At 30.3% G+C, this 25710-nt stretch overlaps 1 protein-coding gene across 1 annotated transcript in view; it reads right to left on the bottom strand.

Annotated features, from left to right (window-relative positions):
- Positions 1 to 11939: 11939 nt before the first annotated feature.
- LOC124353821 (GTP-binding protein Di-Ras2) overlaps positions 11940 to 25710 on the bottom strand; it is a 34472-nt gene continuing 20701 nt past the window's right edge. Inside the window, exons 2-4 of the mRNA XM_046803840.1 lie at positions 25094 to 25285; positions 21789 to 22066; positions 11940 to 16446 (exon numbers count right to left, since the gene is read on the bottom strand). Of these exons, the coding sequence (XP_046659796.1) occupies positions 16122 to 16446; positions 21789 to 22066; positions 25094 to 25261 (771 nt within the window). The 5' untranslated portion in view covers positions 25262 to 25285 and the 3' untranslated portion in view covers positions 11940 to 16121. The remainder of the gene's footprint in view (positions 16447 to 21788; positions 22067 to 25093; positions 25286 to 25710) is intronic.

Raw genomic sequence — 25710 nt, 5'->3', positions numbered from 1 at the left:
GAAACGTTTTAACACGAGAGTAGCAGTGAGGGCACGACGCATCGAAACGTGTAAACACGTTGGTAGCGCTATAGGTGCGCGGCCCATGGTATTGCTCAGCAGTTAAGGGGCTACAAGCAGATCGGGCGGTTAGATTACGAGCGACTTTACGCTGTCTACGAGCCTAGAATGTAAATTTGGTTGTTTAAATGGTTGTTACAATTATTGGTCTGCAATTAAAATACATTTCAAAGGAATATTTCATCTTGTGTGATACAAATTTTTCAATATAAGAGTTTTAAAAAGATCATTTTATAAAATTTTCAAAATAAGTACACAGCTAGTGTACAAGTATGCAAGACGACATATCGCGTATCCTTTCAAGTAATCCTGTAGACTACTTCAAACCCTGTCTCACGAAGTACTTAAAATTTTTGTACAGACACCAGAAAATATTACATCACCTAATTTTTGTAAGTGTTTCTATACAAAGTCCACAAATGTAAAAATAAACACTTTAAAATTGTATTCATTGATACCTGCAATAGAAACAAAATGGTGGATGGTGTAAAGCAAACAATAAATGTTATAGAAAACCGCAACATTAACCGATGAGGATCTAAAAAGACCGATCTAACAAGAAATTTATAATACTCCTAAGGATGTTCTCTGGCGTTGTTATAGGACTTGCTTTTGACCTTCATTGAAGTTCGTAGCTGTAGAGGGGTTTCAATTAATACTATATTTAATGAAGAAAACGTATATCATCATTTATATACAGTACATACGATATAACTGATATATTTTATTAATTTAATAAAAACCGCTATAACTTCTAAATCTATTATACGATGAGACGTGGTTTTATCGCTGGTGTTTGCTATAATGGCGGTGAAAGAAGACCCCTCACTCACTTTTTTAATTTTTTTTGTTGGCCACAGGTTGTATATAAATATAATATTGAAAGTAATGCAATATTCTTTGACTAGATTACTGTAGCACTTGATCAGACCAATCTTATAGTACAATAATGGTATAGCAGTGTATTTTGTTTGTTTAAAATTGTATTGTTGATGTGACATTTTCTTAAAATGACAGGAAAATATTCGGTTAAAACATTAAACTGTAGATAAATCTTCAAATATAAATGAATTCTATTACCAATTTGTTACATCTAGCAGCTTTACTCCTATCAAGTCTATAATTTTAGATTACATATGATTAGGTCATAATCTTAAAGAGTAATTGTATGTATTAGTTACATTTTATACGGACTTTATACTTACTACAGAAGCAATGGCTTCATAAAGATCTACTTATTTAATTGGTTTTGAGATGTACAGTTTTTTGTAGCACCTATACTAACAATAGCATTCTTAAATATTATATATAATTATGCATATTTTTATTGACACGTAATACCAAATGTGCTGTACACAAACAAAAGTCGGTTTTGAACGCTGCAATATTACTCTCACAATACACAATTATTTTAATAAAGCAAATACTGTGTCATTATAATTTACTTCATTTAAATATACCTAATGTTCATGTTACTTATTTAATTTGTAAAAACTTTGGTGTGTATATTTTAACACGATAATTGTAAAATAAAAACATCACTTTTGTCCTAAATTGTATATCTTAAAAGTTCCAAATTCTCCACGTACAGTTATTTCAAATGGTGATTTCATTCCCCATTACTAATTTTTCCACGTCTGGTTGCAAAGGATGACCACTCGTAAAGGACAACGGGAACGTTAATTTGATTTGGTCGATGTTCTGCTTTAATCACTTTTATACAAATCTGATCTGCCAACCAATCAAGTGATTTCGTCAGCACTTCCAATGAAAAATCCACTTGTATCCATGAGTAATTCTGTTTTCAACTTATACACTATTAACACAGTTCTTTCGAATGATATAAATTAATGAAACACTAATAAATATGTCATTAAAATTAAATATTTTTAATCAAATAGTTTATTTTGAGTTAATTCAGCATACACTACAACTATTTTAATAAACACTTAACGCTTAAAACACAAATTTAATGTTTCATAATATTTCTCTTTCATGCATCATGAACCACGTGGTCTACTGAACGTTAATAATGTTTATCGTATTTACAATTTCCAAGCAATAAAATTAAGAAAATATACATGCAATAATATAAACACGTCTTTATTATACGGTGAACGCCACCATAACAGTCTATTTTACGCTACTTTATTTTGTAAAAGAAAGCATACTTGGTAATACAGATAACCTCGTTTAAAACGCAGATTATACGAGTAAACGTTTAATTAGTTAAGAGAAATATTATATCAAGAAGGAAAATGTCCAAGGCTAGTATGGCTAAATACTACCTGATTATATGGAGACTCCTATCTGACTTAATCTTTATATTACATTGAATGAATTTTTACATAGAGTTTGAAAGGTACTCGGGAGGTTTTATATTTCTTATTGGCCAACTTCTGCCCAAAATATGAGAACGTATTCCTATCAACCTTACGTCTATCTTAGAAGGAATATATTTGATAATTTACCAAGTACTACCATAAACGTCCTAAATCTTTGAAGGACCTTGACAATAAAGTACCAAGGCTCTCTAAGACGGTCAATGTGGTATGGTCCTATAGACTCTCTATATTGACGTCAGGTTTTCAGCACATTGACACATCCATCACTCTAGCTAAGTAATACGCAAATCGAAAGGAGTGATGTAAAGTGTTGCAAGCTTGCTTTCCTACGCTGACCTGTTGATGAGAGCCGGATTACGGTATTGGAACATAAGAAAAATCGGAAATTCCATAACACGAAGACAAGTGAAAAGGTTATAATGTATCTGTACCGAACCAGTAATATTCCACTGACTGCGTATGTACCATAAGTGACATGGTCAGTGAAAGAGTCAGACTGGTTACAAAAATAACACCTACTGTTTTCATAGTGGCACATTCCTTTAATAGTGTTATAATCCCTGAAAGACTTCAGAATAATATTCTTAAGGTGCACCAGAAATGCTGCAGTGATTCACAGTAGATCTGCTTATTAGGAGCTTGAGACCATGATCACCTAATTACGTAAATTTTAGTATTATTTTGGCATTAGGATACATCTTAGAAGAATATTACCTATTTGTATTGTTTACAATCTGCCTGTTTAACTGTAGTTGTGCTTATTGTTCATCTATATCTATAAATACACAAAGAAAAACTGCTCCAAATAAGGTAAAATTTCTTCTTATAATAATGTATATCTAAAGAGCTAAAGTGTTGTATACCTACATGATATTTGTTTAGATTTCGTTAATGATGGTGTTACCTTTTGTAACAGATTACTACGATGGCATATGTCCGAAATCCCAAAATCCTAAAATCTATCCTTAAATTATCTAAGTTGAAAAGATTTATCTTGTTCGACAATCCATTACAATACTAATTATATCCCTGATTTCCAGATTGATTTTTAAGGACACCTTAATCATGACAGTCATGAGATTATCGCAGTTATTGATCTTTGTCTAAAAATAATGCTTTTAATCTACACTTGCCTCTTAATATTACATTATTATTATACATATAAAAATATAATGGATATATTGGAAAGTACATATTTATTTTCAGTGATGAAAAACAAAAAAATCACTAAATGAATTATATCAAGGATGCAAGTCTAGCACTAAATACTTGAATATTAAAAGACAATGTAAGAATATATTTTCTCAAAACTAAGCACAAAACTATTTAAATTCCAAATATTACAAACTCTGCAGCCAAGTGTAGTAAGGAGTCTATATGATACTGTGGGCAAATATGAGTATATTGTGTAATAAAATACTGTGGAAAGGAACTCAAGAGTTTTGTAAATAACGACTTTGATTCATCGTGTATGAGTAGCGATTATGAAACGCACATCGTTCTAGAATTTAGAATCACAAAAAGTATATCCACCTCCGAGACTTTATTTAGAATATTTTACCTTTTTTATCACAACACAATTGACCACATACTCAACAGAAATGTACCAAGAAGATTATATGACTCAATGATGTTGTGGTAAGACACACCCCTGTCAACACGTGTCACTAGTTGTCACGGTTTCGAATCTCACGGGAACAACTATTTTTTGTGATCCAATCTTTATTGAAATTAAAAATTGGAGTATTGCGGTTTATACATTCTCGGAGTTTCATTACTGTGATAACACTTCATATTTTTCCGGACATCTTCCATCGTCAAAAATAACCTTCAAACAAAGAACACTCATACTTTTAATACTAAAATTAATTTATTTTCTGACACTTTCCTAAAATATTTATACCATACTAAATAATGGATATTGAAATGATTCATTATTTTGTAATATATAAAGCTTATGAAGTGCGCTTTGTAGACGCATCTTATAATAATAAAGAAATTTGAAATAATATAAATAGTGACCAAGGCTTTCATTTAAGATTTCCATGATGATCCTACGGGCAGTCTCCTCAGAGTAAGCGTGTGATAGTTGTCACATAAGAAAGTAGGCAAGACAGTTGTATAAAAAAATTAAAATTTTATATTACAGTTTGCCTAACAGTGGATTCCTCTTTCGAATCTCAAAGATTAGAAATGCAAACACGTTGTCTCATACATAGTTATAAGGTTTTTAGTGACTTTTGTTAATTTAGAGAACTAGAAAGAACTATCTCTGTTTTTTTTTATGTTGGCTATACATTAAGTATAGAAAATAATGTATGTGTTTGCTTTTTTGCGATTCTTCTGATATGATCCTAGGCCTACACAGAGTTTGTTTCTATACTTTATATCAACATCGTTCAAATTATACCAAGAATGGTAGTATTTTGAATTTGTTCTATAGAATCATCTAGTATTTTTTCGTGTAACAGAATTAAATGGTAAGGGGGCTCCCACAAAATCATATAAAAGGCAATGCAAAACTGAAAAACCTTCACACTCAAAGTTTGTTTCTATCTCAAACTTTTCTAAATCTGTATTTTTGGTTTCCGAGAGATAGTATACATTTTCTCTCTACAAGTATTTAGGCAATTAAGAGGAAAAAAAATAATATAAAGAATATATTTACTACTATAGTAATTATCACTTAAACCGGCACTCGACCAGGATATATTCTAAACGAACATAAAACAACAACCGAAATTAATAAGGCAATCGTGAATTCTCAATCCGGATTATCCGATATTACTGTATACTATGATACTCCGTTCTAGGTTTACTTCTCTTAGTATTGCTTTCTCGTTTATATCAGTTACCGTTATTCTTATACGACATTTAGACCTACGCTAACCAGTAGGAAGGTGTAACCTTTAGGGTGATTTTTATTTAAGATGAAAAGAGGCGTATGCCGGTGAGGAGGTGTTATATATGCTTATAACATTAGATGAATGTTCTAAAAACTTTCGAGCTATGGAGCGCCATTATGTAGAGGGACTTCCCAATCGGTATTTATTAGCGCAGTAAATGCAGATATAATTCTCGAAATTTTTCAAGAATTTAACGTGGCACCCTATGATTATTGGAATATTATATATTTTTACAAAAATTAAAATGATTTTATTGAATATATGATTTCCTTGGTGTCGATTTAGTGGGCAATTTGTTTAATCATCTGTAGCTAGACATTTGAATTTTAAACATTGCGACGGGAGGTCTTAAACTCCCATTATGTGTTGCCATCATATATCACAAGTATCTTACGGAATTTTCGTTTAAGGTTTGTTATTGGCGATGGAAGGTTGAAAGAATAACAGTATTTTGGAAAATTACTATCGCTCTAGGTTATAAAAGATATAAAACAACATTTCGAGGATAAGAATCTATCCTCTTCGTCAGGTGGGGGAGTTAATAATACATACAAAAATAGTGAACAGAAAGAAGTGAAGAATGGAAGGAAAAGGGGTCAAACATACGCAAAACCTGCTTGCAGTTCACTCCAGGCGTTGTCACTGCACTCCACTTTTCCCTTCTTTACTTCTTTTTGTTCGTTATTTTCGTATGTATTAATAAATCCCCCACCTGACGAAGAGGACAAATTCCAATCTTAAAAATATTGTGTTATACCATTTATAACCTATGTACGTATGACAAATGACAGAAATCCTTTTATCTTACGGAATTAGATATGTCTGTAATATTTGTAAAGAACTATGTAAAGCCAATATTAATATTACTGGTGATACTCAATTATACAAAGAACATTCAAGTCTAAGAGCAAAATTATGATGGACAATTGGCCATGCTAGGAATAGAATGTAACTGATTAAGCACCCATTTACCACCCACAATCGATGACAAGGGATCGCCCTGCCTTCCGTCACACCACACACTATAAACTCGTGACCTCTGAGGTGCCTTCTCAAAGAACCTTAAAGAGGTCACCAGTCACCTACCCTTGAAATTGAAAAAATTGTAGTATTTCTGAAACTCTTGAAAATAAGTATTAATAGCAGATAATTGATTGTAATAATGAAACATAAAATGTGTATTATAATAAATTAAATACAACTTAATAAAATTAATAAATTAAAAAATTAATAAAATTGAAATTTTAAACTCTTATTCATAACATTATTTACGAAGTGTATACAATAATATTTTTACAATAATACAAAGTTTCATAACAATATTAATATAATCAATTCCGCTAGGGAAAGTGATACAAATCAAGAGAATGCTCAATTCAAAATAGTAATAAACTTTTAACGTTATTACTGCAAATAGCTATACTGTTGCAGTATACTGTATTTTTGGCAGTAAGAGTAGGTACTTTTAATGTTAAAGTTTCATATTATAGTATTAATTTTTTATTTATATATAATAATCTGGTAATTTACTGAATATGGTAATTTATAGTTACAATCATGGTTAATCACAAGTCCAATGAGATAATCGCTAACACAGGGGTCAAATCTCATAGAGTGACTCCCACCATCTTCGATCTTCTTAATGTTCAAGATATACAAGGAAAGCTTCACGGAAAATGTCCAGTCTATATGACAATTACTTTCCGAGACATGGTGTGGACAGACATACATACATACAAACAGAAATAATATTTGTCCAGTCCCTCGAGTGATTAGCTTAGCTGACGCTAAGCCTATTAATATATTTTGTTTACTTTTTACCTCGGTGATTGCACCCCTTTCTTTCCACAGCTGTAAAGAAAGGCTGTAAAGTTGTGAAAGAATAAAATATATACAATTTAAAATTGTATTCATTAGCATAATTTACAAAATAATTGAATATTAAATGAAAGTATTACGAAATACGCCAGCGAAAAATAAATGTTAAATTACTTTTCAGCAAGTTAACATCTGGCAGTGTTATTTAATCTGTCATTTCCACTTACTAGTGTAGATTTTCCATTGTTATTGCATGCTAATTGCTTGTTACTAGCTGCTCCAGGGTTGTCCATATGTTTCAGGTCATTATACAATTGACGTATATTAATTGAGTAATATAAGATTTTGAACTTAATAATTTAGAACTTTGGGGAAAAGGTTAATGTATATTTTTCGTAGAGCTTCCATATAATTGAGGGTCCGAGAACAAAATGGATGTTTCTAACGGTGAAGATGCCAAATCGTATTTTCTCTTACGTAACTTTCCAATAATAAGAAAGTCCGTAAGGTTAACAAACACAAGTCTTCTTGTATCGCTAAAAACACTTTTTCCCTCTAGCTTTACACGTTATCTGAGATAATGAAGTTACTTAATTTTTCCTTTAGTTCAAAATTATGATAAATACTTGACTGATTATATTAATAAACTTATTTAAAAAATTAAGTGTTTGTAATTTAGCGTAAAGAAAAAAATGAACCTTAGTTAGTACCTGAAGATGAAATCGCAGATTTCGAAATGTACATTGTAAGAAAAATAAAAGTTTAAAAAAAGTGTTAAAAGGTTTATTCATATTGTGTTATACAAAAAATGACAATGATGTGTTAATACAAATCTTTAAAAAATCTCGACATACATAATGGCGGAAATCTGGGAGTGTTTTAGAATTTTGACCAATCATGACTCCCAGAATCCAAAAATGCCGTAGTAATAAGTACTTTAATATGGCGGCTAATCGTAATTGAGAATATATATTTTTAACCCGAAACCTTTATAATATATATATATATAACAAATGTTTCGGTTTAAAAATATATATTCTAAATTACGAATATCTATATATATATATATTTACTTTTTCGCCTAAATGTGGTACAGAGACTTATTTACACAAAGCTTGGTTGAGATAGTTAGACACTAAACCGTTTCAAGATGGCGATCATTAATTTTTCGGACAAACTTTCTTATTCGGTATTTCATATTGAAAATAAAACTTATTAAAATTATAAGCGATTTCCACCAGCATTTATTCTTACTTATTTATTCTTTACCATAACTCTTCATGTATGGTTGTCTTTTCAAGATAAACCTGTATAATATAATTGATCCGTTAGAAGTAAATAAGCGTATTTTTTATTTGTTGTTTTAAATATAGTTCATGTTTTACAAATATATGTATAATTTCTATACAAATAGGTCTTTTATATGGTTTCTAGATTATATATGAGCTAAATGGTTTTTTATGTTACGATTACCAGAACTTAATCAATTTTAATAATCGTAATCAGTTATTCTTTTGGATTCTTGTATTCTCATAACATGTCTACATTTATGGTTATTTTCTCATCAGGTCTGTGTTTTTTGCACGTATATAATAGTCTATTAACACATCTTTAGTTTGACATTTAGAGAAGAAGGCCACATGTGAAATCTACCTTTCTTCCGGCTGAGCCGGAGTGGATATTGATATATTAAATCTGTTCTTATGTTCGCCAATATTCAGAATTTATCATCCTGAATTTATCGCTGAAGGTCTTGGCTTTTAAAAAAGATATCGATTATCCTTTTTAGCTAACCATCCCCACATGTTCCATGTGCACCACACCCTGTTGGTCCTGTCATAAACATTGTAGTTTCTCTACTGGATATGGAGACAATAACTGTGGAAAAAATTAATTTATGGAGGATAACTAAGTAAATATGTTCTATGATACTTCTTGCAATAAGGAAGAGGGGGTCTCTAACTGTTTGACTAACACAATTGAGCACACGGTGTGCACCTGATGAGGCAATGAGATCAAAACAAACTTATCTGGATTACATTTCTTTGTAGTCGTTTTAAGCTTCTACATCACCAACTGTTTTGGATCTCTTCAGACGGATTTTGATTCCAGATTCCAGGAGTCAGTTCTGTCACAGCATTAGATTTCAGACGTTGAACTAAGTGGAACGTCTTAAGTGTATATTAAAACATATATTTAATTAAAAACAGTTTTTCTTATAATAGTTCAGATAGGACTAAGACGTTAAATCTCCATTCATTAAACAAAGTCGAATTATTTACATTAATAATAACTCAAGAATGACTGTAGCAATTATAATAATTTCTAATTTATTAAATTCACCTCCGCTCGGAATATAGAATTTCCTAATATTTCACGGATAAAATCCAGTAAACAGAAAAATAAAATATAGTTAGCTATATTACAGTATATATGAAAAAACCAGAATAATGCCTTAAAGCATTTATAATTAAAGCATATTTATAATTTTTAAACCAATATTTCCAATGTTATTTCACATGTATAGTCTTTAAAGGACAGAGTAAGCTTCAAAGTAACAAAACTTCTTATTTCAACCTATTCCGCAACCACTTTTGACCACAGAATAAGAAAATTAGTTTATAGTAAAGTTATATTTTTAACTTTACAATTTAGCTAATAGTGAGAATATGCATTGCTTGGTGAGTACTGTAATACAGATTTTAAGTTATTCGTTTAAAGACCGTTTTAACATTCAAAAACTGTTTTGAACGATTGAAAATGCGTCTTAGTTTAGATTAAATCTATTTACGTACAAGGCGTTAAAACAGTTCTTGTGGTTCGGTAATAGATATCAATCCTCTGTCTTCTAATTAAATTGACACGTTTCTTCATAATTAACTCCGGTCCTTAAGTTATCTATGTCAATATCAACTAAAACTTTGATAAACCTGACTAGCATTTGCTATTTTGAAAATGATTTTTGACATTATCCTCTCCTCTTCTAAGTAGAACACAACTATTTCTTGTTAGTGTTTGGCATAACACTCTTTAGCAACTTGGAAAAAGTAAAATCCCATTAATTTGAAAGAGACAACCGTTGTGGTTACATTAAAACTTGAAAACTCCCATGGGCAGAGTAAATCGTAGCTTTAAACTTATTTTTTCTCTACTTTTTAGTAAAGTCTATTCCATACGATACTAGTGCTAGTTATCTTTTATATATGAATATGACGATGACGTGAAGGATGGTTTGCGACAAAAAGTATTAATTGAGCTTAAATCTCCTCTTATGTTGATAAAGAAAACATTCAACTATTATGTATTGTCATTAATTTTACGCTATGACGATGCCTATTTTAATTCAAATTCATTGTTACTCAACTCCTTCGAGAATACTGCTGTGATGTATAGTTCTGGCTTTAAATTCCTTTTTTTCTATTAAGGATGTTTAAAAGTAACCTATATCTACCCTGCTTTACATGAATTTGTTTAAAGCTTGCAAATATCATGGAAAAGAGACCAAAAATGCTTACGCGGTAATCGTGGTACAGATCTAGATTTAGCCCTAAGGGCTAATTGAAACTAATGTTCCAGACCACAGCACATCTCGTTTGTATAAGTCTCATGTGTAACTAATACAATTATTAATTGGCAATAGCCTTTTTTAATTTCAATAAACGTTGAATCGCAAAAAGTACTTGCTCCGCCGGGACTCGAACCCGGATCTCTCACTTGTCGGGTGAATGTGCTAGACATTGCCAATTATACAAATTTAACGTAAATAAAAGTCATTTGACAGGTATTTGGTCTTCTGATCATATGTTAGTTTGGTTATTTAAACGCATATGTGACAGATACGGCCAAATACAAAATAATTGAATCGTAAAAAGTGAGGGCTCTGTGGTATAATGGTAGCACATTCACCCGGCAAGTGAGAGATCCGGGTTCGAGTCCCGGCGGAGCAAGTACTTTTTGCGATTTATTGTTTATTTAAATTAATACAATTATTAGTAATGTATTACTAGAAATTACTTTAATTCAAGGATAAAAGAAAAAAAGGTATACAACTGAACTGTTTATAAAACTTTATTATCTTGAGTTGGTACGATTAGTGATATGGTCAATCTCTTAGTATCCTTGCTCCCACATAACATGCAATACAATGTATAACAAAATATACATTACAGCGAGTATAAGCGTAACCATCGATAAAATCTAAATCACAAAAATCGATTAACGACATCTTAAAAATATATAACAATGAATCTAAAAAAATTTAATTGTATACCAGCTATAAGTAAAAATTTATGAACGCCACTTACCAATTCTACAATGATACAAGTACACTTTAATGCTAAACTTGATTGTTTTAATTAATAGTAATGAATCTTTTCTACTAAGAGGTTTATGTAATAAGTAAAAGGGTTGTTTAAGTCAAGTATTTGATGGGATAGTCTTACTAAATTCAAAGATACCCTCATCGAGGGACGTGTTTGTCTCCTTAAAGAAAATTAAAAAAATAAAGGAATAAGCTGTCCCTTAGTAAAATTAATTTTATTTCTCTGTGAAATAAATAAAATTATAATCGTTTGTACTGAATTTGACCTCTTTCTAACATCACTTGAATAATATATAAACATTGCATTTATTAATAATTATATAAATATACATTTTAAAGTGTAGAATCTTTTATAAAGTAAAGAATTAATAATTTATAATTAATTATTAATAGTTTTCCAAAACGGTTATATAATAAACATAAAGAAAATACAAAATTATCTTATTTGCATTAAAATTTGCAATATTTCATACAAATTTTTATCACGTCCAAAATAAGTTTATTTTAATTTAAGGATTCATAAATGTGTTAATTACACAATAATTTAAATATACACGACAGTAAATAAAATAGTTTTTAAATCTTACAACTCAATTTTATGTTAGTGTTATCAGTACCATCTGATTTGAAAAGTTTTACTCCCCAAAATATGTTTTCTTTAATTTGGAGTAAAATTTTATTCAAGCAAGTACATTTACTGCAAATACATTATAAAAGTATCTAAAATAAAAGTTACGTATGGTCTTTTAAACATAAATCAATGCAAAAATGTCATGCGTAACTCTATTACCAGCCGTGATAAAAATGTAATCGTAAACTTAATAAATAATCATAAGCAACTATAACATCCTACAGGCTACCAAAGGCTTCGTTCTTACTTGATAAAGTGGAACAAATGATTAGGTACAAAAAGTGCGATTATTTTGAAAACAAGTTATAAGTATTTACTTACATTAGATTTTGACAAAATTAAAATAGCGAAAATGTATAGATAACGTGGTCTTACAACAAAAAATGTATTGGAACCAATAACTCAGTTTTGTATTACCAGTTATATTATAATTACTTATAATGAGTTCAAGTCTCCTCATGTTCACATGAATACAACATTTACTGTCTCAAACCATTTAAGAGTCGAAGTTTGAGAACACATCTAAGACATGAACACAGAGATACATGACAACATAGACCAGAGTTCAAGTCTGACACTGAGGGTAACTGATTTGTTGAAATATATAATGATGACATTATGGTATAAGTCCATTTTGTTCAATATCCCATAAGTCATACGTACATAGACTGTGGTTAAAATATACTAATTCAAATTCCACAACTTGTATTGATGTTTAACCCTATAACGTCAGTAAAATTACCTTTCTCCTCAAAAATACTCTTTTGTAAAGACTATTTTGCTAATGTATTTATAGCAAGTAATATTTACTACTTTTGTTACATTTTAATATGAAATTCTAGTCTTTAGAGCCAGGATATATTTAGACAATGATATATGTATCATTTATGTAACTAAGATATTTAATTGTTTTTCAATTTATTGTATAGCCTACACCTATGAAACTTACGTTATGTATTATATACCCGGTATTTTAAAAAAGGCCATTTGTTTAGTTGATACAAAATATTTTTACTTTTATAATTAATATAATGTGACATATTCGATTTATAGAGGCCGACAAATGTGTATATTTTTTGTATGGGGGAAATGTATCAATATAAAAATATCAACCCTTATTAATAATAATGTGTTTGCGTGTAAACGGTACCGTTTTTATAAATTATTAATATATCAAAATAAATATATTCCTTTTACAGAGTAAGTCAGATAAGGTGTCCTAATCGAAGAATTAGCTATAACAAAGAAACAAAACGCAACCCGCTTAAATCACATAAAGAAAAGCTGTTTACAATGGTTTCATCCAATTTAAGGTACAATTTGTAGGAATTAAGCTTTTGAATAAAGTTTTCAAATGTCATGTCTACGACAAACGGAAGATTGTTTTAAAGGTTTGGTTGATATAAAATAATTATGGTGAAATTAAATAATATCCTAGTGATTGAAAATAACAGAACAAACACAATTTATCATTTAACCTGTATTATTTCATATTTAATCATAAATACTAAAGCAATGAAGTTTCTAAATTATACCTTAACCCTAAATATTGTATTGTGAACAGATTTCCTAATTAAATAGTATGTAATATTTGCTTACTTCCTAAAATCAATAATTTAATAAGGGTAAATTAATATAATTGGTAAAATTTTGTTTAATGAACCTCTCTTTATAAGTTTTTAACGAAGATTTTCCTTTCACATTTAATCCTATTTCTATGTCCAATCGTTTTTGGGTGACAGCTAAAACAATTGTTATTAAATTCTAACGTTTTAAAAATCATCTTTTCGAAAACCAAACTTTAACATTTCTCTTTATAACTGAATTAAATAATAAAACAAACTGTTATGTTTCACGCAATTACAATGTAATTTATATTGGAGAAAGTAATTACAAATATAAATGATTAGACAATAAAAGTATATAACCTACTATAAAGTATAAAGCCACATGGTCAAATACAACCAGCCACAGGTTTTAATCATAGTCGTTATAGAGTTAAACATTGCAGAAGCCTACAAAAAAGAGCATTTTTCAATATGCTACATTTACCACCAAGTTTTATGCAAACAACTATTATTGAGCTTTGTATAAAAATCCCTAACACACTCACTCATGCAGAGTTTCTAGTAATAGTTTTATATCACATTCTCTGCTGTTACATTTGTTAAAAATGCCTCTTAATGATAACTTAATTCACTGAACGCAAATCTTTACTCAATAAGTAACGTCCGAACAAAAACACGTACGCTTAGTCGAGAAAATATCCATATAGTAACCTAACATTCAGTACACAAAGTCAGGCCTTTAAGACAAATATTTTACAATTAACACACAAAAAACAGCAAATTACTCGGAAATTCATTATTGATTTCCTCTGTTTCACAATTATACGGATTAATTAACAAAAAGTTTAGTATTTACATAATGAAAACACTAACCGTCTACATTAAAGGGACCCTTTTAAGGCTGCAATAGAAATAATAACACGGAATATTACAGACACACGCATGCGGTCTTGTCTTAAAATTTTACAATTATTTATTACGTCATTTGCAGTTAAAAAGGACGGATAAAAAATTACATACAAGCTTAACATTCAAAGAAATATTTTTAGCCAGCAAACTATATTTTGAATAGTACTAGAAAATATTTAAGTACAAATTATCAAGAAACACATTACAATATATTACAACAATTGGTAGTCTAATAGCGTATAAGACATAATTTTCATCTTATCTTTTTTAGTATGTCTAGCTTGGTGTATTGGTATATAGACTCAGTCAGGCAAAATAACTTCATAGCGTCATGAACAAAGAGGCTTTACGTTTACAGATCTAAATAATTAAATAAATTTTAAAAAGAGTAGCTCTGAATAAAACCGTTTGTACATGTATGCATATATTTCATTTAGTTAATAATTTTAAACATGTAAAAAAATATATAAGTGTAATGATACGATATTTTAAATTTAAAGTAATATGGAAAATCAGAATGATCAAGAAATACATCAGCAACAAGATTTTACAAACACAATCAATACAATACGTTTACCAATACATAAAAATTAACTGTTCTCAAAATGTTTGCAAGTAATTTTACTAAAATTATGATGAAATAATAAAAACTACCATAATTGGTTAAATTCTGTTAAATGGTATTGGCAATAACATATAATACAATGTTTAGTGTTATTCATAATCATGTGGTTATGATTAAGCTTGATCATAGTAAATTATTCTGTATGTCATATAATCGGTATCATTTATTATTTTATTATATAAATATAAACGTTACTAAACGTACAATATTTAAACTATTCCTAGACTACTTCTAGCGCACTATATTAAAGCTCTCACCTGGTTTCAAGATGTACTTTTAATATGAAATTCCTAAGACTATAAAAATGTATAAAATCCATCAATAATTCATTTTTGAAAACGATTATATCTTACTCTTCAACTATTTAGAGAACACCCTGTCTAGGCAAGTTTTAAACTGTGGATCCGGTTTGGACAGGAAACAAATTTTATTGATCTATAACATAATATACAAATGAAATCCTGTTCATATTAATTTTAAATTAAAAATTTATTAAGATTAGTCCCTATATAAACATTTTGTTAGTTATTTTTTATGTTGGCTGTATAAAAACCGGCAGCAAAAAATACGCATTTATTTACAAAATGATGGAATTAGCTAATTTATGTTTTAAATGTAGGAATGAATAAATTATTGAAAAATATAAAACCCTATTTGCCATTTTTGCAGTCAGTATTGTTTGTAACAAGTAAGCAACAATCCGTATTATTCAGTGATTCTTTAGGCCGGTATTACAGGAGTTTATTTTGCAAAATCACGAAATAAGACTGAGAAAGCGAGATATCCAACTGAGGGCATTTGTTGTATCTTGGAAGCCTTTACCATCCACATCAGTACATTAATAATAACTTTTCTGGGGAAAAGAGCTTGTAAAGTGAGAAGATGATCAGGAAATAGTGAATCCTGAAATCGAATGTATAATTGTGGCCAACAGCTCTCTAGGACACAGTGCAGTCATCTGAACCATTGTGAGCATCACGGATCTGCTGTTTGGCCTTGCGGCTACTGCGTCGGATGAGGCTGCGGCTCCTGGGCTTGGCTCGGGTGGGCTCTACGTGCATGGCACCGCTTGTGCTCGGCTCGGCCGGCTGAGTCTGTGGGCTGGCGGCCCGTCGTGACCCACCCCTGACGTACGCACTGGACCGCCTCTTCAGTGGTGTTTCCTCCCCAGAGGGTGGCAAAATCCGGGCCAGTGTCACGAAACACTTGAATATGTCTCGGACATTGTAGCTGTCCTTGGCGGAGCATTCCATTAGTTTTGCCCTGTTGAAAAGTACCAGTTTTATAACAAATGTATTTTAAAATGTAAGTTTAATACGACATTCCGATTTTAGCTTGCGTGAAACGTGTCATAATTATAATTTGTCATCATATAAATATTATTCCAAATGAAAAAGTTCCTATAATAATTTCTTTACTACTATCCAAGGGCATTAAGTGAAATCATAAAGATAAAGATATAAATTGAATGAAAATTCCACGAAATTATGAAAAAATGTGGCTAATCGGTCGAACATTAATCTTAGGCGGGGAAACTATAGTTTAATATTATGACAATATGACACATTTTAAACATTTGATTAATGCTCATATAAACATTTTTATTGATTTTGGTATTTTTTGTTACTCCTAGAATTTTTCGAAGTTTTGCACTTTATTGTCTGAATATTACCAAAAGGTACACTTTTCAATAACAACTGTATTCTTTATAAAATTTATGCTATTAAAAATTATACAGTGCTTTTTCAGTACTGTAATGTAAATTGGGATAAAAATAATAATATTAACGAAGTAAATTACAATGGGCATAAATACACACTTTTTAACAGGTTTTCTTGATCTGAGCTACAAGACAAACTCAACATTTGCGTCAGAAATATAATTGTCTCAAACCATGTATTTGCCAAGTGATCATGCAAGTGAAAAGCCTAATAAACTGTTAGCGAACGACGGGTAACTGCTAGTCTATATATATAAAAATGAATGTTTGTATGTTTGTCCTTTATGGAATCGTGAACTATTGGACCGATCATGATGAAAATTTGTACGTATATGTATTTTTCCACGGAGAAGGTTTATAAGCTATGCCCATCCCTTTCCCGATTTAGGATTCCGCCCCACTGGTTACAGAAATACCCATAAGAAATGCTTTGCAGCAAACATATGTTAACGTCTTTTCAAATTTTTAATCAGCTGTTCTTTGTAAACATATATTACACTTATAGTTTTAAAGCATAGAGTAAGCTTAAGAGAAACGACAAATTTTGTTTAAACTGTTTTTGCAATCACTGTTAAACATAGACTTTACTATCCAGATAATACAATTCAAATTTGACGTAAAAATTCACCTTTAACTGCAATATTTATTTAATATAAACCATGCTCATGCTTGATCAGAAGAGTAATGCAGATATCATAATTACTATCTTACGTTGGCTACAAATATAAAGAATGTTATAAAATCAACCTTAGTTGTTTTTTTTGACAGAAGTATGGTTCTCAAAACTCCGTGTGTACATATTCTCTCGATCGAGACAACAAAGCAAGCTCAATCGTGGCATCGGAGATATAACTAATTTAATCTAAAATTTATTATAGTACAAAAAAAAATTTACTAAGTAATATAAGGACTTCGGTTCTTAAGATTTGCGTGCGAAGCCGTGGGTAACAGCTAGATAGAGGCAGGAATATGGTACATACCTTCATAATACGCCCAAGAGGCTCACGATGGAACGACTATCAATTATCTCAGCAATGTTTAGAATGTGATAGAAAAAGAATAAGTGAATATAGTGTACTGTTTTTCAACGGGAAATTGCGTGCGAAGCCGCGGGCAACTTTTGGAAAAAATTATTGAAATGCGCAGCAAAGCGCGCCGGGCCCGCTAGTTACTCGTATTTATAAAAATCTTCCGTGGAATTGAACGGTTTTGTAATTTTAATATGTAATATTAAGTAATATATTTGAACATTATTTTTGTTAAATAGTGTGTCTGTGCTTGAAACGTAATCTAGTGGGAGAGGATTCATTTTAATCCAGCCAAGAAAATCACAGTCCCATATTATTACATATAATTATACAGGATAACGATGTATTTGAGAAAACCACACATACGATTCTGATGATCCAAAACACAATTTAATATCCACATTACTATGATATTGGCACTTGTAACAATACTAAGTCAGCTGCATTCGACACATCAATTTGGCAATGTAGCCAAACACCCTCAGCAAGTAAGCGTTTGTGTCATTGGCACTCATGCTCTAATAGGCTACCGTGTCAATTGTTCATAAGCGAAAGTGACAGAGAACATGAGAGTAGGGGGACATCAATTGTTTGCTAAGTCTCGAAATGTTAGCTCCAGCAACACTGCGTATGTAAACGCAATTACTCTTAGTGCGTGAGTACTTACTCAATAGTGATAAGTGACCCGATACCTTCAGTCTTTTTACTAGGGGAATTGAAAAAAACCCTCTTTTGCTTTTAAACCTATAAGACCTTTGGCGTGCCTTTAGAAACAATAGCTCATTAAGTTTGAGTAAAAGTGGGGGATAGTGGACACCTCCTCTAATACTATAGTAAGGGTCCCATGAGGTGAGAGCACCGTGGAATAAAGGACGGTTTGAGGAAGTTTCAAAAAATCAAAGGAGAAGAAGGTTGTCTCTCAGGTTTAGGTTTGCTAAAAACTTTGAAATTGATCACTAAAATTCATGAATATATTTTCGAAATGTTTGGTTTTTCTGGAGTGGGGTTATCGCAAAGCAAAATTCGTTGAAATGAAGGAACACGGAAACAAGTTTTTTAGAAAATGGTTAGAAAGGCATTTTATAAGGAAAAGTGTATTTTTCTTAGTTGAATGAGAACCATTTCCAATATAACTATAGTAACATATGGTGCATAATAGTATAGGTATTTATATTTATAGATTTATCTATGGCTATGAAACTTTTTTATATTATATCTAGTAATGTTGCTAAAATAGGGATTTGGATGTTATGATAAATTATTCAAAATAATTCAAGTACATAAAATCCTTAACTGTGACTTGGTTTTTAAGTGTAAGGGATTTAGTACTTATATACATTACTTATTACTTTTATATAAAGCCTTAAATGTATTGATTCAGTTTTGAATAATATGTACAGGTTTTATGTGGTCTTGTATGAGGCGTGGCATAAAGAAACTTTAAATTCATCTTTAGATGGTCGATACGTGTTATGTTAGATATCAACCTGCAGAAGTGGTTCAAGAGGAGATCTCGAAACGAAGTATTTTTTGGTTTATGCCTCACTGTACGTTGACGAATTCTGTCACCCTCATAATACATGTATCCTATAAAACATAACTCCTTTCCTCAATCCTTAATCCTCAATAATATTCAATGTAAAATTTGTTTATATTTTAGTGGGGGGGGGGGGGTGGTTTGGGCCGGTAATTGACTATATTTATTATGTTGGAAAATGGATGGAATAGGTTGAAGTATCTGCGTCAAGGTGTTTATGTTTATTGCTGTTTATTGTAATAGTTTTTCCGATTTTCTAATACGTGACAAACTAATGAAACTAATTGCTTACCAATAATTAATCGATATCCAGCTATGTGTAGCCTAATACATATTTAATAAATTTAAATAGTTGAAAAACAAAATAAACCATTATTATATCAGATGTAAATTAACAGTATTTGTTCGTCGAGTAATTACTTTACTACAGATGATTAATATTGATGATGTATAAGATCCAGTAATCCCTCACTCTGAAACAAATTACTAAACTCAATCACTTCTGACGCGGATTAGAATATTATCGAAAGGTGAAAGGGAGACGTCAGCAGAGAGATTGTTTTAACGTGGTGCCGACGGGGGGGGGGTGGTTTGGGCCGGTAATTGACTATATTTATTTCCCTGCCATCCATCTATAACTGGTTACCTCGTTCCAGACTCATAAATTTAAATAACTTTTTTATTAACTCAAAATTTATTGAAAGCCCATGAGTTATAAGATTCTCACTACCAATTCTGATTGAGTGTCATAACGAAAGCTCTGTAATGCATATATATATATATACATATATATTATATATTTATGTATATATATATATATATTATATTAAATATATATATATATATATTTATATTATATATTATATATATACATATATTTATTACATATATATATATATATATATGCATTTTCCTTTGTGTCACAACTTTATAAATGTAAATTTTTGAACTTTCCATTAATTTGTAGCAAATGCATCGATACTTATTAAATTTCTTTGGTACGCAAAACTAATTTTCAACCCCTCCATATACATTTTAGGTAGTTTATTTACGTAAAATGTTCTTGTTAGAACTAAAATCCTAAAATTTATAATATAATTTTATAAAATCATATTTTAAAACCCAAAATATGGATTTGCATACATAACAATATTATTATAAAATTATAAGACAAGGTTAGCTAATTAATTAAAACCCACAATATGGATTCACATACAAAACAATATTATTATAAAATTATGAAACAATGTTAACTAATTAATTAAAACCCACAATATGGATTTGCATACATAAAATTATTATTATAAATTTATAAGACAATGTTGTAATAAGAATAATAATAGATACAACTAAAATTGGAATAAAATTGGGAGGTTTTAATACTTAATTATTATAACCGAAAAGAAATGCAATGCTTAAAGATTCATATGTTTAGAAATTGGTTTCAATTTATTTGAAAATAGTCACTATATTTCATACTTTTGATTTACTAATAAACATGATTTATGATACACGATCATTCGTATATAATAATACTACTGCATAAATCCTTAGTTTATTAATCCGCGAAGCTAAATAAACTGATTCTATACAAATTTAGTTTAATTTAAAATATGTATTGACGTGTGTTGTTTGTCTTGCAAAAGTAACCATGATGTGTTGATTCGTATGTTAATTATTGAAAATCCCACATTCAACTTCCATTTAAATCAAAATAAATCCTTTTTTATGTTTAATAAAATTTCCCATTCCAATGTAAATTGTGTTTTCGAAAGATATTTCTACCTATATACATTCCTACATTCGTTAATGTTTGTTACAAAAATATTATTGTAGGAATTCCATGAATTTGTTTAAAAAAATTTATAAATAAATCATTTTTAAATATTGTGTTGATTAAATAAACATAATGATTTAAATATAAAATCCAGCTATCGCAGCATCCATCTTAAAATTTCATAAAACCAACATCAATTTAAAACACTTTTACGAACACTCTTTTAGTTGTAGAATTCCAGGAAACGTTTGACTTAAAAGAGAGGAACAATATAGATGCAATTTGTTGTTTATTTGGTCTGTATATTTAATGATTATTCCAAAAAATCTCAAACATTTCTTTAGTTATAAATTCCCAAATAACTTAACAACAACAAATAATAAAACCTTTGGAGGTGTGTTAACAATTAGTATAAATCGAGACGCATCACATATTGTTACGACTAAAACTAAGCGTGTGAAAGAGCTTTTATACATTGTTCCTTTGGGACAAAAATAATAATGTTACCATTTACCTATAGGTTGCGTGATTACAAATATTTACCTCAGTTTAGGGAGAGAACAGAAGAGCCACTCGGATACGTCCTCTACGCGAACTTCTCGACGGTACATGGCCATGTCTAATTTATTTCCTGCCACTACTATGGGTATGTCCTGGTAGTCGGGGCGCTGCTCTCGCACTTCCTCCATGCAGCACTTGACCTGCTCGTACGACTCTGAAGAGGTGATGGAGTAGACAAAGAGGAACGCATGTGCCGTAGCAATGCTGAGTCGACGCATGGCCGGGAACTGTATGTCGCCACATGTGTCAAGTATGTCCACCTTGGGATACAAAACAATCGGTTTCATAAATTTAAAATAATGGAATTGTATAGGTCCGAAGATGTTCTCATTGAGTACGAAAGGCCTCACAAAAATAAAACTTATATTATTGGAGTTTGTTTAAATTAATATGTGGAATTGTGTTGTGCATATATTTATTTTACGATAGTAGTTAAGAATATAATATGAATATTGAGTTTAGTTACATGCCTCGTTCCGCTTAGTGCAGTGTCACATGTGATACTGTCAAGATTTTACTCAAACAACATGGAGTCCACATCTGTCAGGTTAAATAGAAAAGCCAACGACGAAGCCATTTAGAGTGAACAAAAAGCTGTTAGCCTTGTTTTGACATCAAAGACGCTAAGATATTTTCTTGAACTTTTTCATTAAAGTTCCTTAAATTAAATATTGTACATAATTCTAAACTTTTTTGTTAAAAGCGGTGAAAGTAGAGACAAAAAAAACATTTCTATAGTCATGGAAATCATTGACACATTTATAAATAATAAAATAAAGTTTTGACAGGATAACTAATGCCCTGTTATTATACGTTTTACACATAAAATATTATTGTTATTAGAACTGCGTGCATCTGTTATATTTAAATGTTTATGTATTTCCTTTTACAAATTTACTACAAGTGCGCATAAAATAATGTTCAATAGCGTTACTGGTTAGTTTTAGGCCTATTTCTATGGCTGGTGTGGGCAATAATAATCTTTCAATCGTGATCGTAAGGAATGCTGGTTATGGAAACTTATGAAGATAGTAGTCATAATGTATGAGCTGCAAGTGAATTGTGTGCCTTGGCTATTGTGTATATTCCAGGGAGATATGTTATAGTGGGTAAAGTTTTTGAACATTTTGTTATTTGTTCATACATATTCAACATTCGGAATGTTCAGATAGTATATGCATAATAGCAATGTGGTAAATATAATTCATATATCAACCTTGCACATTCACAAATTTAGGTACTTAGGTTTATGGGTGCGTGTTGGAAAAGCCAAAATACCGTATGCCGGACATTATATTTCAGTCTGTCTGTATGTCTTCGTCACATCATATATCAACAATGAATATGTAAACGAAATATATAATTTTAAATGAAGCTACGTTTCTATTTATGTAATAGAACTATGTACTTCTACCTTGTAAAATTATAAATAATCAATTAATTCAAATTGTTAAATAAATAAAAAAAGTAGAACTGACAAGTGACGGTCTATCAGAAATGGTAGTTTGGTAACTGTTATGAACTTCTAGATTATGATATTGTTCACTCTCCATATAATCCATAAATATCATTTCCCACCACTAACTCTATTCATGATTAAACACTTTTTTTATAAACAATCTTTAACAACTTCATTGTAGGTTGTTATAGACCTTCAGACAGCGCTAACCGGTTTTAGCAGAACTGCTAGCATCGATGGTGATGAAAACAGATCGTAAAATTCCATCATATCTTGGCTTAGTTAAATTTTCTTCAAGGGTTACACTGTGGACTCCCATTGTAAGTAGAAGAAAGACTTTTTTATTCTAGGAAGAGGTTCTTGTGTTTTCAAGTTATTACTAAGGCAACCAAATTCTATCTCACTCATTCTTAAACATAAACGTCGTAACATACTTTACTGATATTTTGAACAATTCTAATAAATATAATTTACTAAAATAATTCATTTAATTTTACAATACATGCATATAACAAAACATCATGCATATGTACTTGTCTGTTATCTTATAATAACAAATTACATGTTTACAATTTAAAACGAACATTTATGATTGTTTAAGGTATACTTCTAGCATTCGCACTTTAATTAAATACTCTCAACTCTCAACCGAAAAGTGTTGTGGATATAAATTAATGAACACAATATTAATTTGATATTGGTGTTTCAGGCAAAAACAGTAATCTTTAATTCTTCTCTCTCGTGTCTGCAGCGCAGAAATTCGACGTTCGAACAATTACCTGCCATTTCTGGAGAGAACGTTACAGAGACCCTAATTAAAAGATTTCCTGAAGGGATAAAATCCGTTAATCCTAATAAAATTAAAGCTCGTCTGACACACCTCTTGGTGTCAAATTATTTAATACCAGTTATAATATGGATTGTAACAAAATAAATATACATATTTATCAATTATTGCTCAATGTAATAACGTGTATTAAAGAAAAAAATAATTAAATGTATGTGCCCAGTGGGATGCTATTAAAATGTGCTTTTCACAGTTGATTAATATAGAAGAAAACATTAAATACTCACATATTATCTAAATGACACAAGTAATGAAGTAAGAGTACCGTAATCGTGAGTTAATACTCTACTTACTGGCTGATATGACCATGTGGAGCTAATAGTGTTTAACATGTTTTTTACGACATAACAATAGTCCAATAACATTATTCAATAAAATGTATCCAAATTACAGGATGTGTATTCTTACATATATTTTGTTAAACTTTGACTACTTTACGTTAGGAATTATCTAGTTTTGTTTGTTATCTGTTAAGGAAATTGATAGAGGTAAATAATAAATGCATACATAGAAAAATGTATTCTTTACTGAAGATTAGATACTTGTAAATAATAAACCGATGGTACGGGATTTCCCTTCCCTATGGTTAAAAGCAAGTAATATTTCTGGAAGAATTTCGACACATTTCTTTACTCTTCAATATTTTGGGCTTGACTACCATTGCGGATAGTGGTAGCAGTATTTAAGTAAAACAATTTTTATGTATATACATTTTTATCATGTATCAAAAAAATTTAAGACATGTCTTCTGTTAAAAGAAGTTATTACAATGTGTAATTACACAACAAATTTGATCCTAATTTTATAATGTAAGTAATCCATAGTTATTTCTACGGCAATAAAAACTAGGTCAATACTTTTAAATGTCATGTTGTTTCTACGATCTTTAAATCCATGTTAGAAAAGTTTAATATCTAAATATCTTTGTTCTATAACTCTGAAACAAGATGTATTACAATAGAACATTGTATACGGCCTCACCTTGATAGTAACAGGACCAAGGTCAAACTCTCTGTTGTAGAGATCCTCCACAGTACTCTTGTATTTGTCAGAATACTGGTTGAACAGGAACCTTTTAACAATACAGCTCTTTCCCACTCCCGCGCCACCCAGGATCACAAGTCTTATCCGTTCTTGATCACACATCATTATATCTTCAGGGCCATCTGAGATCTGGAACAGATTTTAAACCTGCAGTTAGGATAAAACTCCATAAATTATGCTTAGCCACATGTAGTTGGTAATGGTAATGTAGTTTAGAAAAAGTATTCAGTACTTATTAGAAGCATTTACAGTTAAAAGGTACATAACCAATTTGTTGTGTTTATCTATAGATATTTCTTCAGATCCACTCTATTGATGGAAATTCTTACTCAATAGTTGCGAACTATTAAATCAACCCACGCAATTGTACAATTTGTGTGGCCATGTTGAATTGTACTGACAATTTGAGTATAAGAACTTAATTAGGTACCATTAATTAATTTCCTACGAAACTCTTCCTGGAATAAATTATTTTAACAATTTATACATGCGTGATGTGATCATTTCATTATGCACAATACATTGAGGTAATTGTTTATCTCACAAATTATGTA

Source organism: Homalodisca vitripennis, chromosome 2 (genome assembly GCF_021130785.1).
Source record: "Homalodisca vitripennis isolate AUS2020 chromosome 2, UT_GWSS_2.1, whole genome shotgun sequence".
Taxonomy (NCBI): Eukaryota; Metazoa; Arthropoda; class Insecta; order Hemiptera; family Cicadellidae; genus Homalodisca; species Homalodisca vitripennis.
This window is presented reverse-complemented; position numbering and strand designations above follow the sequence as displayed.